The following is a 16651-nucleotide window of genomic DNA, read 5'->3' as shown; positions in this document are numbered from 1 at the left end:
ACACTGGCCCTGACCTTTCCCCAACAATCTAGTAGACTCCAGAGGGCGTGAAAATGGTGTGTGTGAAAATGGTGTGTGTGCGCTCGTTCTGCAGGTCTGCGGCTCAAACGAAGGGACATTTCCCTGACTGTCAGATGGATTTAGCTCTGGAAGAAACACTCCTGTGTGGCAGGCAGCTTAGGATCTTCCCTATGTGACAAAACCTCTTAGAGAAGGTGTGTCTTTGTGTGTGTGTGTGTGTGTGTGTGTGTGTGTGTGTGTGTGTGTGTGTGTGTGTGTGTGTGTGTGTGTGTGTGTGTGTGTGTGTGTGTGTGTGTGTGTGTGTGTGTGTGTGTGTGTGTGTGTGTGTGTGTGTGTTGCGCATCAGACTGTCAGATGCTGTTAAAGTCCGTCAGGCTGCAGCGGTTCTGCACCATTCACCACAGTAACACGCTGTCACTCCCAAACTCTACTACACACACACACACACACACACACACACTTGCATCAAACAACCAACATGCCCAGAGAGACATTGCAGAAGCCCTGGGCTTGATGAATAACGGTTGTGTTTTGGTTCAGGTGTGTTCCAGAATAGGTTTCTAGTCAGGCCATGGTTTGGAAATCTATTTAGTGTATTTTAACTTCATAACGTGTATGGTGTTGCTGTGGAGCTGTGTGGACTACTTTTTGATGATGAGTGAATATACCTGAGGTTGCAGCTTCAGTGTCAGTGCTCCTATTTCCTAAAGCCCTTTTGTTGCCATTTAGTTTTACTAAAGAGCATTTTAAAGTCTCTTTTCGTCTCTCTCGCTCTCTCTTTCTCACTCCATCTCTCCATTCCGGGGCTGTCTTGACACACATCCCCAGACAGTGGCAGCGTTATCATTCTCTTTTGTAGTGTTAATAAGGCAGCTGTCAGGCTGGCTGGTGACATCCTGGTGTGACAGGCAGCTAGCGGGGCCAGACTATTTGTTTTTCTCCTGCTGGACCTTTTCTTCCCAAGATGAGTCTCACCGTGTCAGGGAACTGTTGTACAGTGCTTCTTCTCTACGGTGGTGGTATTGTGTAGCGTTTGGTCGTCTTGGTTGGTTTGTTTAGGCGCTCTTGCGTGGAGGTTTGCGGTTCCTGGTGGTCTGTAGTATCTTGATTTCTGCTGGTATGTTTTTGGTTGGGTTAGTTTGTGCTGATCTTTGCTAAAACAGTGGTGTCTGTCTGCTTTGTGTGGACTGTGGACGTTTCCTGCTCCTACTTGGTATGCAGTTATTTGCTGCTCTTGTGAAGGTGATGATAGTGGACGTGGAGGAGAGTGTTTGGCTGTTGATTACAATGCTCACTTTGTTTGCCTGGCGTTGCTGGAGTTGAATGGTTCCCTGGCCTCACCTCAGATTAGGAATCCACTGTCAACAACAACTAGACCTAGTCCTGAGAGCCCAATTGCCAATCACGAACTAGAGCCAGTCCTTACATCCAATCACAATCTAGAGACAGCCCTGAGATCCAATCACCAACTAGAATCAGCGGTGAAGGCCAATTACAATCAATCAGTACCGATTCCTAGAGATGCAAACCGTTTATTTGAGATGGCATTTGCCAATGTATGTCTGTGTTTCAGAATGACAACTGTAGGCCTTTCTCTAGCTCAAAGGTCCAATGCAGCTGTTTTTATCTCAATAGCAAATCATTTCTGGGTAACAATTAAGTATCTTATTGTGTGTTTCTTTTTCACCATTTTAATTGAAAACAAAAATAGCTTCTTAGCAAAGAGCAATTTCTCAAGCAAGAATTTAGCTAGGACTGTCTGGGAGTGGTCTGAGAGGGGAGGGCAAAACTGAAAACTAGCTGTTATTGGCAGAGAGGTTTGGAACTCCCTTTCTTATTGGTCTATTAACTGGTGATGTCACCAGGCAGGCCAAAACTTTGTCCCACCAAAACAGGCTGACATTTCAGTCGTTTTAAACAAACCCTTGCACTAAAATAACATTATCATTAATTGCACAGTATTAATCCAACCTCACAGTGTGAAAATATAAAACACCGAAAAAATCTAGTTTTTGACTGCACTGGGCCTTCAACTGTGTGACCATAACTGTGTGCCTGATGGACACTGAATAGTAATGGTGTATACTAATTCAGCTCAACCCTTTTACAACAATATAACTTTCAGCCGTATGGAATCCTGTTGTAAACCTGTATTGTAGGGCTATGTTCTACCTTTGACTATGTGCTGACTCTCTCTGCTCTTTTTCTTCCTCTCTCTTCCTCTTCCTTCCGGTTTCCACAGAAGAAGGTGGAGCTTCAGACAGACTCCAGAGCCAATCCCAGGAGGACCCCCGAGCCGGCCATTGACCTGCTCGGCCTGGGTAAGGCATGACCAGCAGATCCCAGATCCTAGAAATGGATACTCTAAATGCCCCCACTTTATCAAGCTCTCTCTCTCTCTCTGTGTGTCTAGTGGGGGCACTATGACAGAATGAAAGAGGCACGTGTAGAAGGGTGAGAGGTGTCAGGTTAATTAAACTGGCGTGGCCAGGGAGGTGGGGTGGAGGTTTGGGTCTGTCTAAAAGGACCCTAAATTAAACCACGCGTCTTCCTGATGGAGGCAGTACGTTTCCATGGCTCGCTCAGATCTCGCTCCCAGAGTGGCCATCCCATAATAGATGGTTAGTTGAAGCCGGAACAAAGGGAGGCTACTTTCAAGTGGGGAAGAGCCTGTGGCACTCTCATTGCATTGCCCTGTCCCTCTCTGTTCAAAATCCCCACCATGCACAGCTTCTTTCTCTTCTCTCTCTCTCTCTCAATTATTTCCTGTTCTCTCTCAAGGGGCTAAATTTTGTTCACACTTAAAGGGCTAAATTATGGATGTTCTAACATAGTGTTATATAAAGACTACCATCATGCTGTCTTACCTCTCTTTCTATTTCTCTCTCTCTAATTTTTCTCTCTTCTCTCTCGCTCGATTTTTTTCTCTCTATATTGCTCTGTGGTCAAACTCCCCATCATACATGTCTCATTCTCTCTGTCTGAATGGTACATTGTCTACTAATGGTCTCACCTCTTGAGGAGAGGGACACAGTTTCTCCTCTCGCCACATTCTCATTCTTTCCCTGTCTCTCTCGTTCTCTCTCTCCCCAATGTCCCATGGTGCTTTCCCTCCTGTCGTGGAGAGCAGCTGGATTGTAGATGGGCAATGTGTCTGTGATCACGATCAGTCAACATCCCTATTTCTCTCCCAGCTGTCTGTCTGTCTGTCTCTCTGTCTGTCTCTCTGTCTCTGTCTTGGTCTGTCTATTGAGCTTATATCACATTTGAAAATCCGATTTTATGATTCTAAAAATAGCCCTTGAAAACAATTGGCAGTTTGTGATCCACGAATTGAAATTTAATTCCATTTCAACTTCAGAAGTGAAATCACTGTGAACGAAAATCCATATCCACCTGAAAGTAATGGGCCGTTTCTTAGTTGACTGTTTTGAAATAGCATTGAGTTATGTTCATATACCTGTGTGGAGAGGGCTGACTGGGCTTTTTCATTGTATTATGGTTCTGAACCCCAAGTAAATAATATCCCAAAACATCCTCCTACATCTGAGGAGGGAAGGGGAATAGGCAGCGCATCATAAATAACCAGGAGTCATGCATACACACACACACACACACACACACACGGATATGAGATTACGCACAAAATCTATACTGCCTCCAGGTCAATGTTTACTCTCTCTCTCTCAGATGCACCTGCAGGTGGAGCTGCAACCAGTTCTTCTGCTGTACCAGTCAGTGATGAGGACATCTTTGGTCCAATGGTGTCCAACCCTCTGCCCTCCTCCAACAACCCCCAGGTACCACCTCCCACCACAACCCCCAGGTACCACCTCCCACCACAACCCCCAGGTACCACCTCCCACCACAACCCCCAGGTACCACCTCCCACCACAACCCCCAGGTACCACCTCCCACCACAACCCCCAGGTACCACCTCCCACCACAACCCCCAGGTACCACCTCCCACCACAACCCTCAGGTACCACCTCCCACCACAACCCCCAGGTACCACCTCCCACCACAACCCCCAGGTACCACCTCCCACCACAACCCCCAGGTACCACCTCCCACCACAACCCCCAGGTACCACCTCCCACCACAACCCCCAGGTACCACCTCCCACCACAACCCCCAGGTACCACCTCCCACCACAACCCCCAGGTACCACCTCCCACCACAACCCCCAGGTACCACAACCCCCACGTACCACCTCCCACCACAACCCCCAGGTACCACGTCTTCTTCTGGACCACCTCCCAGTGTGGTCAGCCTATGCCCTCTCCCCTGTGGATACAATTGAAGTCAGTGAAGACAGACTGGAGCACTGGGTTTTGTGTTCCTCTGCAGTAAGAACACACTCATACACACACATTGACCTCAACTCATGCACACACACACACACACACACACACACATAACAGACAAACATTTAATGTGCAGTCTAGTCCCCACATTCCATATCCTCCGAGAGATGGAGAGAGGTCGGAGTGTATTGTGTTAATTTCACAGTGTGTCCCTGTCCCCAGCTCCCCAGTTACAGCTGACACTGTTGGTTAGTTAAGGCCTGTCAGATGAAAGGACACGGCTCCAATGTGTCTGTGGATATTACCACTGGAGAGGGAAGAGGATGAGAGGGAAGAGGATGAGAGGGAAGAGGATGAGAGGGAAGAGGATGAGAGGGAAGAGGATGAGAGGGAAGAGGATGAGAGGGAAGAGGATGAGAGGGAAGAGGATGAGAGGGGAAAGGATTGGGATGGAGAGAGAGAGAGAGAGAGAGAGAGAGAGAGAGAGAGAGAGAGAGAGAGAGAGAGAGAGAGAGAGAGAGAGAGAGAGAGAGAGAGAGAGAGAGAGAGAGAGAGAGAGAGAGAGAGAGAGAGAGAGAGAGAGAGAGAGAGAGAGAGAGAGAGAGAGAGAGAGAGAGAGAGAGAGAGAGAGAGAGAGAGAGAGAGAGAGAGAGAGAGACTTTTTTGTCTTTCTTTATTGAAACATTCTCATTTCATTTAAAACTCACCCCCCCCTAAAATAAAAAAACAAAAATATATCCTGTACTGCATACATGTACCATACTCACCTTTCCATCTACCACATGATACAAACCACCATCACCATACACAAAAACAATACCCTCTCCTACAACCGTATATCCAAAACATCTTCCCCAGCAATACAGACAGCCCCCCCAACACACCATATCTCCTCAAACATCTCCACACATTTGATCAGTTTATAGAACTCAAACTCAACCCTAAGGCGCGCAGAGACCATCCCATTAAACAGTAGTAAAGGGTCTGTTATCCCCCCACCTTTGACCCTGTTTCTCCTTGTTAGCCAAATAGCTAATTTTGCCTGAGCAAACAGAAAATTCAACAAAACACATTTTTCTTTCTCCTTACTCGAATACCTGTATCCCATTATAAACATCCCAACAGCAAAAACCACCCCCAACCTCTCACACAGACATTCCAACAGAGACATTAATGGCATTAACCTGGTGCACACAGAAAACACATGAATCACAGTTTCTTTCATTTGACAGAAAGGACACCCCTGCCCAATTCCCGGATCAACCCGTGCCAACCAGCTGTTAGTGGCCAGGGCTCCATGAAGAACCCTCCACTGGAGGTCCCCTGACCTCTTTGGTACTGGGGGTTTGTAGAGCGCCCTCCATCTAAAACCCACCATACTCTCCGCCCCACATACCCCCTGCCACTGATGTGCCTTCACTCCTGTTAGGCTTCTAATGTTCCTAACCTTAACGCAGAGGTTGTAGAGGGCTTTACCTCCCACCCCCTCAAACTCCCCCAGGCTCGGAGTGTTAAAATCTAACAAGTCCTCCAGACCCCCTTGCCAGTCTCCAGTCTCTGCCGTCACCTGCAGTGGCGGAAACATTGGTGGCCCCTCTCCCTTTGGCCTCTCAAACACCCCCCTTACCGGCTCAGACAGTGCCTCCTGGACCTCCTCCAGGAATCTCTCCAGCAGCCTAAGAGACGTTATTCCTGTTTGTTGCGCCAAGACCTCCGGGGTTTTCCACCCCTCCTCTCCCAGCAGTCTCAGGTCACCTAGCCTTTGTAAACCCCCTGCCATCAGTTGCCTCTGCAGGGTGGCCGACTGAACTGATCTCAAAGGGATGGCTGGGTTGTGGAAAATAGGCTCCTCCCACACCCACTGCCCAGGCTCCACACCCCCTTCTCGTGTGGGCCTTAGCAGCTGCCAGGCCCTCAGCACCGCAGAGTAAAACTCTGAGAGACCTGCTGTACTCAGCCTCTCCAGCTTCATGAGGAACAGCTGCCGGTCCAACCCTAATCCGCCAGCTCTCCTCAGCAGCGCGCATGCTGGTTCCCTCCAGCCAACATCAGTATGGTACAGCAGTCTCTGCACCGCCTTTAGCCGGAAAGCAGCCATCCTGCTCTCCAGTTCCACCAGGCCCTGTCCTCCTTCGTGGACGGTCATGTACAACACTGCTGCCTTCAGCCAGTGATGGCCCGACCAAAAGAAGTCCACCAGCTTGCGTTGCAGGTCTGCAAGCAGACCGGCGGGGGGGTTGAGGACAGCCAGTTTATGCCACAAGGAAGATGCCACCAGGTTGTTGATTATCAGCACCCTCCCTCTATATGACACTTGGGACAGGAGCCACCTCCACCTGGCCAGTCTTGACACCACTGCCTGTGACAGCCCCTCCCAGTTCTTGCTGACCCACCTCTCCGAGCCCAGGTACACCCCCAACACTTTAAGCCCTTCACAACCCCACTGCAAACCCCCTGGAAGCAGAGGAGGAGCCCTATCCCCCCATGCCCCACATAACAGAGCTTTGCTCTTTCCCCAGTTTACCTTAGCTGATGAAGCTCCCTCGTACACCTTCAGACTGGTCTCTAGCTCCTGCATATCTTGCCCATCCCTGACCATCACAGAAACATCATCTGCATATGCTGAGACTGCTATTCCTGTCACCACATCCATGCCTGTCCAGCACACTCCCTGCAGTCTCCTGCGTAGCAGTCCTAAAAAAGGCTCAATGGCTAGTGTGTACAGCTGCCCAGATAGAGGGCATCCTTGTCTAATGCCCCGTCTCACCCAGACAGGCCTACTGAGCGCCCCTCCCACCTTAACCATACATGACGCCCCAGCATACAACAGCTTCACACAGTTCACAAAGCTCTTCCCAAACCCAAACACAGACATCACATTAAACAGATACTCATGATCCACTCTATCAAAAGCCTTCTCTTGATCTAAAGAGACCAGTCCAAAGTTCACATTAGAACCTCTCGACAAGTCCAACATGTCCCTAATCAAGAACAAGTTGTCCGTGATTGAGCGTCCCGGTACACAATATGTCTGGTCCTTGTGTATTATAGAGTCCAGATGGGACTTCAGTCTGTTAGAGAGGACCTTGGCAAATATCTTATAGTCCGCACAGAGTAATGCCACAGGCCTCCAGTTCTTAAGTTCACACAAGTCCCCTTTTTTGGGCAGGAGAGTCAGTGCCGCCCGACGGCAGCTCATCGGCAACTCTCCTACCTCGACGCATTCACGCAACACGCAAAAGAAATCCTGTCCAATAGTTCCCCAGAATTTTTTGTAAAACTCCACTGGAAGTCCATCGACCCCGGGTGCACGACCGGGGGACATCTGGGTTACGGCCTCTGCCAGTTCATGTGACAACAGAGGAATGTCCATTTCATCCCTCTGTGCCCGAGAGAGCTTAGGGAGTCCTGCGAACAAGACCTGAGCACACATAGGATCACACATTTCTGCCCTATACAATTCAGTATAAAACTCCACAGTCCGCTCCCGCATCTCCCCCACCACAGAGGTCACCCGCCCATCAGACAGCCGTAGACAATGCATACCCTTGGCTTCACTGCTCTGTCTTTCCAAACCAAAGAAGAAGGAGCTGGGAGCATCCATCTCCTTGAGCATGGAGAACCTAGCTCTTACAAGTGCTCCCTTTGCTTTAACCTGGAAAAAACTACCCAGGTCCCTACGTAATTCGGCTAAGTTAGCCTGGAGGCCTACATTGCCTTGCCCCACCATCTCTACCTCCATCTCACTAATACACCGCTCTAGTTCCCCCAATACTCTCCTAGCCTCTGAGGATGAGAGAGCTGTGTACTGTTGACAGAAAAGCCGAATTTGCACTTTCCCCACATCCCACCATTGACTCAGAGACTCATACTCCTCTCTTCGCTGCCCCCATCTTTCCCAAAAAGTCTGGAAACCTGAGCAAAAAGTGGCATCTTGTAAGAGCTTTACATTGAACTTCCAATAAGATGCCTGCCGGGGCCCTGGTGAAATAGACAGCCGAGCCATGGTTATGTGGTGATCCGAAAACCCCACTGGGAGAATGGTAGCACCCAGCAGCCTATTGCTCTGATTCCTGGACATGTAAAAACGATCAAGTCGAGCTGCACTCACCCTAGCCCCAAAAACCTTCACCCACGTATACTGTCTTGTGTTTGGATGTTTAGTTCTCCAAACATCCACTAGGTCAAACTGATTAAAGATGTCCCTTAACACTCCCACTGACACTGAATGAGGCTCTTCCCCATTTCTGTCTTTTGTAAAATCCATTGTACAGTTCCAGTCACCTCCGATCACCAGCGTCTCCTCAGGCGCTACTTGTGAGAGTTCCTGTCTAAGACTCCCAAATAGAACCCCTCTTTCTCTCCCTGTGTTAGGCGCATACACATTTATAAAGACAAAACCCATGTTGTTAATCTCTGCTTTAACAACAAGCAACCTGCCCCTACACACCTCCTTTGAGGAGCAAATTTTTACAGCCAGACCCGGTGCAAAAAGGACTGCCACCCCTGCACTAAGATTTGTCCCATGGCTCAACACACTTGCCCCTTTCCACCAGAGCCCCCAATCTACTTCATTCACCACATCACTATGCGTCTCCTGCAGAAACAACACCTGTACTTTCTTTTGTTTTACATATTCACCCAACACACTCCTCTTTCCCGCATCTCTGGCACCATTTATATTAAGCGAGCCTACCCGAAGAGTCTCCATAAGAAGTGGGAGAAAAGCCAGCAGAGAAATAGACCAATAGGAAAGCTCAAAAAGCCCCAGTGTCAGTAAGAAATTAAACATTTAAACAGTGTCTGAAGGTAAACCTTTACGCACTGTTGTGACCCACTTCCTCAACCTAAACCGTTTCTTGGGTGAGAGGACACCATGCCCCTCATTTCTCATAGCATGTTGTACTGATCTTACAAACTTTCTAGAATCAGGAAAAAAAGCCTCAAGATTAACTTTTTTCCCCTTAGTCTCATTCAGGAACCTTGTCAGTTCTCTCAACGTGTACTTAGACCCCTCTGGTTGACTGGCTGTCAGCTCCGGGCCAATTGAAGAGGAGTCTGAAAAAAATAACTCCTCATCCTCTTCCTCAGACTCACTTTCCTCCTCTTCTCTATCTCCCACCCTGACCACCTGCTCTTTCTCTCTGGTTAGGGCCTCACCCACAGCAACAGGCAACATTTCCATGGTGCCTTTGTCCACACCCTTTTTCCTTTTCCTCTTGACACCCTCCTCCTCCCCCCCTAATCTCTTACACTTCCCCACTATACTCTCCTCATCCACTAGAATAACCTGACTAGACCCAGTATCATCTACACCACCCTCCATAGCATGACTCGGCCCAGCATCATCTGCACCACCCTCCATAGCATGACTCGGCCCAGCATCATCTACACCACCCTCCATAGCATGACTTGGGCCAGCCTCAGCTACCCCACCATCCATAGCTTGACTAGACTCAGCCTCTGCTATACCACCATCCATAGCCTGCCTAGACCCAGCACCCTCTACACCACCCTCCATAGCATAACTAGGCCCAGCCTCAGCTACCCCACCATCTCTAGCCTGACTAGACCCAGCCTCTGCTTCTCCACCATCTCTAGCCTGACTAGACCCAGCCTCCACTACCCTACCATCTCTAGCCTGACTAGGCCCAGCCTCATCTACACCACCATCTCTAGACTGACTAGGCCCAGCCTCTGCTGTCTGCATCTCCTTACCCCCTGCATTTTGACCTCGATTTCCCCCATTTGCGCTTGTATCCTCACCTTGTCTACGGCCTTTATGTGGGCACGCAAAGCTCTTGTGCCCCAAATCCCCACATTCAAAACACCGTAGACTATCTGTGCTGGCAAAACCTGCATAGAGCCCCTCCCCATGCCTCACTTTAAAATGCACATTTAGCTGTTGCTCGTTGTTGTTCAGAAACATAAACACTTGCCTCCGGAACGAAACAACGTGTTTAACGGCATCTGCCTGAAACCCTGCTGACAGTACACGGAAACCGCTAGCAAACTTACCAAAACGACTCAGCTCTTTCCTAATTTGATCATCCGTGATAAACGGAGGCAAATTTGCCACTACAACTCTTGTTGAAGGGGTAGAGAGAGGTGAAATTGACACCAACACATCCCTTACAAATATTCCGCTAGCAATTAGCCTACCGACCAAATTAGCCCTTTTCATGAACACAACCACAGCTTTGTTCATTCTAGAAGCAGAATGTATAAACTCAGCTCCTACCTGTTCACCGACCGCGAGCAGAACCTCCTCCACCTTAACTCCGTTCTCAGGAACACACCTGAATCCATGCTGTATAGACAGCGTCTCCTCCGCGCTAGGCTGAGAAGCCATTGCGCACACTACACCTTCCAACCCCCAGGAAAGTTACTCTGTCCTCTTCCACCCTAACTTTGAAAAAAAAACTTTGGATACCGCCAAAAACAAATATTGCATTAACCCTCCACCATAGAAAATAACATGTAAAGAAAAGAATCAAGAAAGTTAGTTAGGATAGAGCTTTCCACACCAAACACTCAGACTCCAAAAACACCCAGCATGCACCGAGAGAGAGAGAGAGAGAGAGAGAGAGAGAGAAGTCTGAACATGGTACAGAGACTGAGGGAGAGAGAGGATAGTCTGAACATGGTACAGAGACTGAGGGAGAGAGAGGATAGTCTGAACATGGTACAGAGACTGAGGGAGAGAGAGGATAGTCTGAACATGGTACAGAGACTGAGGGAGAGAGAGGATAGTCTGAACATGGTACAGAGACTGAGGGAGAGAGAGGATAGTCTGAACATGGTACAGAGACTGAGGGAGAGAGAGGATAGTCTGAACATGGTACAGAGACTGAGGGAGAGAGAGGATAGTCTGAACATGGTACAGAGACTGAGGGAGAGAGAGGATAGTCTGAACATGGTACAGAGACTGAGGGAGAGAGAGGATAGTCTGAACATGGTACAGAGACTGAGGGAGAGAGAGGATAGTCTGAACATGGTACAGAGACTGAGGGAGAGAGAGGATAGTCTGAACATGGTACAGAGACTGAGGGAGAGAGAGGATAGTCTGAACATGGTACAGAGACTGAGGGAGAGAGAGGATAGTCTGAACATGGTACAGAGACTGAGGGAGAGAGAGGATAGTCTGAACATGGTACAGAGACTGAGGGAGAGAGAGGATAGTCTGAACATGGTACAGAGACTGAGGGAGAGAGAGGATAGTCTGAACATGGTACAGAGACTGAGGGAGAGAGAGGATAGTCTGAACATGGTACAGAGACTGAGGGAGAGAGAGGATAGTCTGAACATGGTACAGAGACTGAGGGAGAGAGAGGATAGTCTGAACATGGTACAGAGACTGAGGGAGAGAGAGGATAGTCTGAACATGGTACAGAGACTGAGGAGGAGACAGGATAGTCTGAACATGGTACAGAGACTGAGGAGGAGAGAGGATAGTCTGAACATGGTACAGAGACTGAGGAGGAGAGAGGATAGTCTGAACATGGTACAGAGACTGAGGAGGAGAGAGGATAGTCTGAACATGGTACAGAGACTGAGGAGGAGAGAGGATAGTCTGAACATGGTACAGAGACTGAGGGAGAGAGAGGATAGTCTGAACATGGTACAGAGACTGAGGGAGAGAGAGGATAGTCTGAACATGGTACAGAGACTGAGGGAGAGAGAGGATAGTCTGAACATGGTACAGAGACTGAGGGAGAGAGAGGATAGTCTGAACATGGTACAGAGACTGAGGGAGAGAGAGGATAGTCTGAACATGGTACAGAGACTGAGCACACAGAGTATTTTCCTCACTCAGCTGTCTCCCAGTCTGAGAACAGCAGTGGAGAACGAGCGATGGAGTGATGGCTAAATAAAGCATTTGTGAATGAGGTGTGTTTGATAGGTGCCACAGTCATTCCCCCACCACTCCCTTCATCCCACTTCCAAACTCCCTTGGCTCTCCACTGCCGACACACACACACACACACACACACACACAGATCTCCCCTTTCTTGTTTCACGGCTCACAGCATACACCGGCTGCACGCCGACACAGCACAGTCCTGACTCTGAGCATGGACACAGCACAGTCCTGACTCTGAGCATGGACAGAGCACAACCCAGGACACAGCACAGTCCTGACTCTGAGCATGGACAGAGCACAACCCAGGACACAGCACAGTCCTGACTCTGAGCATGGACACAGCACAACCCAGGACACAGCACAGTCCTGACTCTGAGCATGGACACAGCACAACCCAGGACACAGCACAGTCCTGACTCTGAGCATGGACACAGCACAACCCAGGACACAGCACAGTCCTGACTCTGAGCATGGACACAGCACAACCCAGGACACAGCACAGTCCTGACTCTGAGCATGGACAGAGCACAACCCAGGACACAGCACAGTCCTGACTCTGAGCATGGACACAGCACAACCCAGGACACAGCACAGTCCTGACTCTGAGCATGGACACAGCACAACCCAGGACACAGCACAGTCCTGACTCTGAGCATGGACAGAGCACAACCCAGGACACAGCACAGTCCTGACTCTGAGCATGGACACAGCACAACCCAGGACACAGCACAGTCCTGACTCTGAGCATGAAGAGCAATTATGGGTGGTTGGTACCAGCATCTCCAACTGCCGCTGTTACCAACCCCAACCTGCCTTCTCTCTCTCAGCCCCTCCCCTCCCTCCATCTGCTCTCCAACCCTCTCCTCCTTCCCGCCATTCCTCCATCCTTGCTTCCTCTTTCCTTCCCCGCTCCCCTTCCTTTCCCATCTCTGTCTCTCCCTCCCTGCCTGTATTCTGTTCATGTAGACACACACAACACATCTGCACTGTTTGCACATGGAAGGAATCCAGACACACAATGAAAGAATACACATGAATACACACTTTCCTACTGGCTGCCTATGGTTGGTTTGTGCTACTGGTTTGAGCTGTGGTACACACAGCCATACACTAGACAGCGTTGCTCTGCTTTCCCTCCACTATCAACCAGGATTCTGGTGTGGATTCTATCTCCAGTATGTCAATTCTGAAAATGTGATTACAGATCTCCATGACCTGGGATTTGTGTTATCCCCAGCTTTTCAACCAACGACCCTTTTTCCCTCTGAATATTCTGGAATAACACAGGCGGAGAGATGGTGTTCTCCCACCTGTCGGTTATTAGTCTTTCAAACTGCCCCCTTCCTTCCCTGGCCAGGTCTGTGTTCAGTAAAACAACCCCCCCCCCCCCACCCCCTCTTCCCTGGCCAGGTCTGTGTTCAGTAAAACAACCCCCCCCCCCCTCTTCCCTGGCCAGGTCTGTGTTCAGTAAAACAACCCCCCCCCCCCCCCCCTCTTCCCTGGCCAGGTCTGTGTTCAGTAAAACAACCCCCCCCCCTCTCTCTCTTCCCTGGCCAGGTCTGTGTTCAGTAAAACAACCCCCCCCCCCCCTCTTCCCTGGCCAGGTCTGTGTTCAGTAAAACAACCCCCCCCCCCCTCTTCCCTGGCCAGGTCTGTGTTCAGTAAAACAACCCCCCCCCCCCCCCCCTCTTCCCTGGCCAGGTCTGTGTTCAGTAAAACAACCCCCCCCCCTCTCTCTCTTCCCTGGCCAGGTCTGTGTTCAGTAAAACAACCCCCCCCCCCCTCTTCCCTGGCCAGGTCTGTGTTCAGTAAAACAACCCCCCCCCCCTCTTCCCTGGCCAGGTCTGTGCTCAGTAAAATAACCCCCCCCTCTTCCCTGGCCAGGTCTGTGCTCAGTAAAATAACCCCCCCCTCTCTCTCTTCCCTGGCCAGGTCAGTGTTCAGTAAAATAACCCCCCCCCCCCCCCCCTCTTCCCTGGCCAGGTCTGTGTTCAGTAAAATAACCCCCCCTCCTCTCTCTTCCCTGGCCAGGTCTGTGCTCAGTAAAATAACCCCCCCCCCTCTCTCTGTTCCGTGGCCAGGTCTGTGTTCAGTAAAATAACCCCCCCCCCCTCTCTCTGTTCCGTGGCCAGGTCTGTGTTCAGTAAAATACCCCCCCCCCCCCCCCCTCTCTCTGTTCCGTGGCCAGGTCTGTGTTCAGTAAAATAACCCCCCCTCCTCTCTCTCTGTTTCCTGGCCAGGTCTGTGCTCAGTAAAATAAGCCCCCCCCCCCCCCCTCTTCCCTGGCCAGGTCTGTGCTCAGTAAAATAACCCCCCCTCTCTCTCTTCCCTGGCCAGGTCTGTGTTCAGTAAAATAACCCCCCCTCCTCTCTCTTCCCTGGCCAGGTCTGTGCTCAGTAAAATATCCCCCCCCTCTCTCTGTTCTGTGTCCAGTAAAATAACCCCCCCCCTCTCTCTGTTCCGTGGCCAGGTCTGTGTTCAGTAAAATAACCCCCCCCCCCCCTCTCTCTGTTCCGTGGCCAGGTCTGTGTTCAGTAAAATAACCCCCCCCCCCCCCCTCTCTCTGTTCCGTGGCCAGGTCTGTGTTCAGTAAAATAACCCCCCCTCCTCTCTCTCTGTTTCGTGGCCAGGTCTGTGTTCAGTAAAATAACCCCCCCCCCCCCCTCTCTCTGTTCCGTGGCCAGGTCTGTGTTCAGTAAAATAACCCCCCCCCCCCCTCTCTCTGTTCCGTGGCCAGGTCTGTGTTCAGTAAAATAACCCCCCCTCCTCTCTCTCTGTTCCGTGGCCAGGTCTGTGTTCAGTAAAATACCCCCCCCCCCCCCCCTCTCTGTTCCGTGGCCAGGTCTGTGTTCAGTAAAATACCCCCCCCCCCTCTCTCTGTTCCGTGGCCAGGTCTGTGTTCAGTAAAATAACCCCCCCCCCTCTCTCTGTTCCGTGGCCAGGTCTGTGTTCAGTAAAATAACCCCCCCTCCTCTCTCTCTGTTTCGTGGCCAGGTCTGTGTTCAGTAAAATAACCCCCCCCCCCCCCCTCTCTCTGTTCCGTGGCCAGGTCTGTGTTCAGTAAAATAACCCCCCCTCCTCTCTCTCTGTTCCGTGGCCAGGTCTGTGTTCAGTAAAATACCCCCCCCCCCCCCCCCCTCTCTGTTCCGTGGCCAGGTCTGTGTTCAGTAAAATAACCCCCCCCCCCCTCTCTCTGTTCCGTGGCCAGGTCTGTGTTCAGTAAAATACCCCCCCCCCCCTCTCTCTGTTCCGTGGCCAGGTCTGTGTTCAGTAAAATAACCCCCCCCTCCGTACACATACAGACGTATTACGTGCACGCACATACACACACAACCTTCTGCTCAGTAGGATTGTCGGCTGCAGATGGTGTATCAGAGGGGGTTAGTGTGTGTGTGTGTGTTCTGCCAGATTCGGGCAGGCTGGAACACACGCTGCTAAGTATTTGTGGGTCTGAATGTAGAAGTATATGAATACTGACACGGTGGGAAAAGGCTGTTGAATGGAAATGCCACTTCTAATTCACAGCTTTGTGGAGAATCAACAGAGGGGAGTATAACACGGATACTGGTGTTAGAGTGGGAGTCCAGCCATGCACAGATCTGTGTGTGTTGTGTGCATGTCTGTGTCCACTATGTACAGTCCCTGCTGATTTTCTTCCACTACCATCTCTTTATTCCCTCCACATTGCCCAGACACACACCCCTCCCTCCCTCTCCTACTCTTATATCACTACTGATCCAGAAGGCAGTCAGACACAAACACACATCTAACGTTAGGAAAACGCTTCTTTTTGGGCCACATGCAAATGCCTGGGTATTTATAGCACACTGATACATATTGCAACGCTCCAGAGCCTGTCACCTTCATCTGTCTCGGCCCTAGTATAGTGAGTGAGTGTGTATGTGTGTATGTGTGTGTGTGCGCAGACAGTAAAAGGTCATGCTCATGAATAGTACACGTTTGTGTGTTTAATCACCACTGTCTGTCTCGGACTCAGTTCGTCTGTTTGTACGAGGCCATGTGTACAGGTGTGTAAGTATGAGTCACTGCTTTTCTACTTCGTTCCCCCCTCTTTTCTCCTGCTCCCTCGTTCCCCAGTCAGAGAGACTGCAGAGAGACTGGGAGAGCAGCGCCGCCTGCTAAGCAGCCGAATGCCACCACACACAGAGCCCTTCCTGTGGCGCGTGTGTACATGCGCGTAAAAGCTCCGTCATCGCGCAACTTCCCTCCTGTCTCGCCTTATTCATGAACTGACTCCCTCCTCTCTCCCTTCTTCCCTCCTCTCTATCGCTCCTCTCATTTCCCCTGTCCTCTCCCCGTTGCCTCTCTTCCTCATTGCAGCCTCTATCTTAGCCCTTCCTACGCACATACACATATTTTACGCCACCCTTTCTCCATCCCCATCCATTAGACTTAACGGGTGTCTGTGTGGGTAGGTATGTTTGCGTATTTAAGCCCT

General features: G+C 50.3%; 1 protein-coding gene across 8 annotated transcripts in view; it reads left to right on the top strand.

Annotated features, from left to right (window-relative positions):
* Positions 1-16651, top strand: part of smap1 (small ArfGAP 1) — an 82531-nt gene that overhangs the window by 57149 nt on the left and 8731 nt on the right. For 4 of the 8 annotated variants that reach the window (XM_071380359.1, XM_071380358.1, XM_071380354.1 and 1 more), the window contains 2 exons: positions 2267-2342; positions 3712-3821. In XM_071380359.1, the coding sequence (XP_071236460.1) occupies positions 2267-2342; positions 3712-3821 (186 nt within the window). Of the gene's footprint in view, positions 1-2263; positions 2343-3711; positions 3822-16651 lie in introns of all 8 variants that reach the window. The other 4 variants (XM_071380357.1, XM_071380355.1, XM_071380352.1 and 1 more) reach the window with 1 other exon arrangement.

This window comes from Salvelinus alpinus, chromosome 32, assembly GCF_045679555.1.
Source record: "Salvelinus alpinus chromosome 32, SLU_Salpinus.1, whole genome shotgun sequence".
NCBI lineage: Eukaryota > Metazoa > Chordata > Actinopteri > Salmoniformes > Salmonidae > Salvelinus > Salvelinus alpinus.
This window is presented reverse-complemented; position numbering and strand designations above follow the sequence as displayed.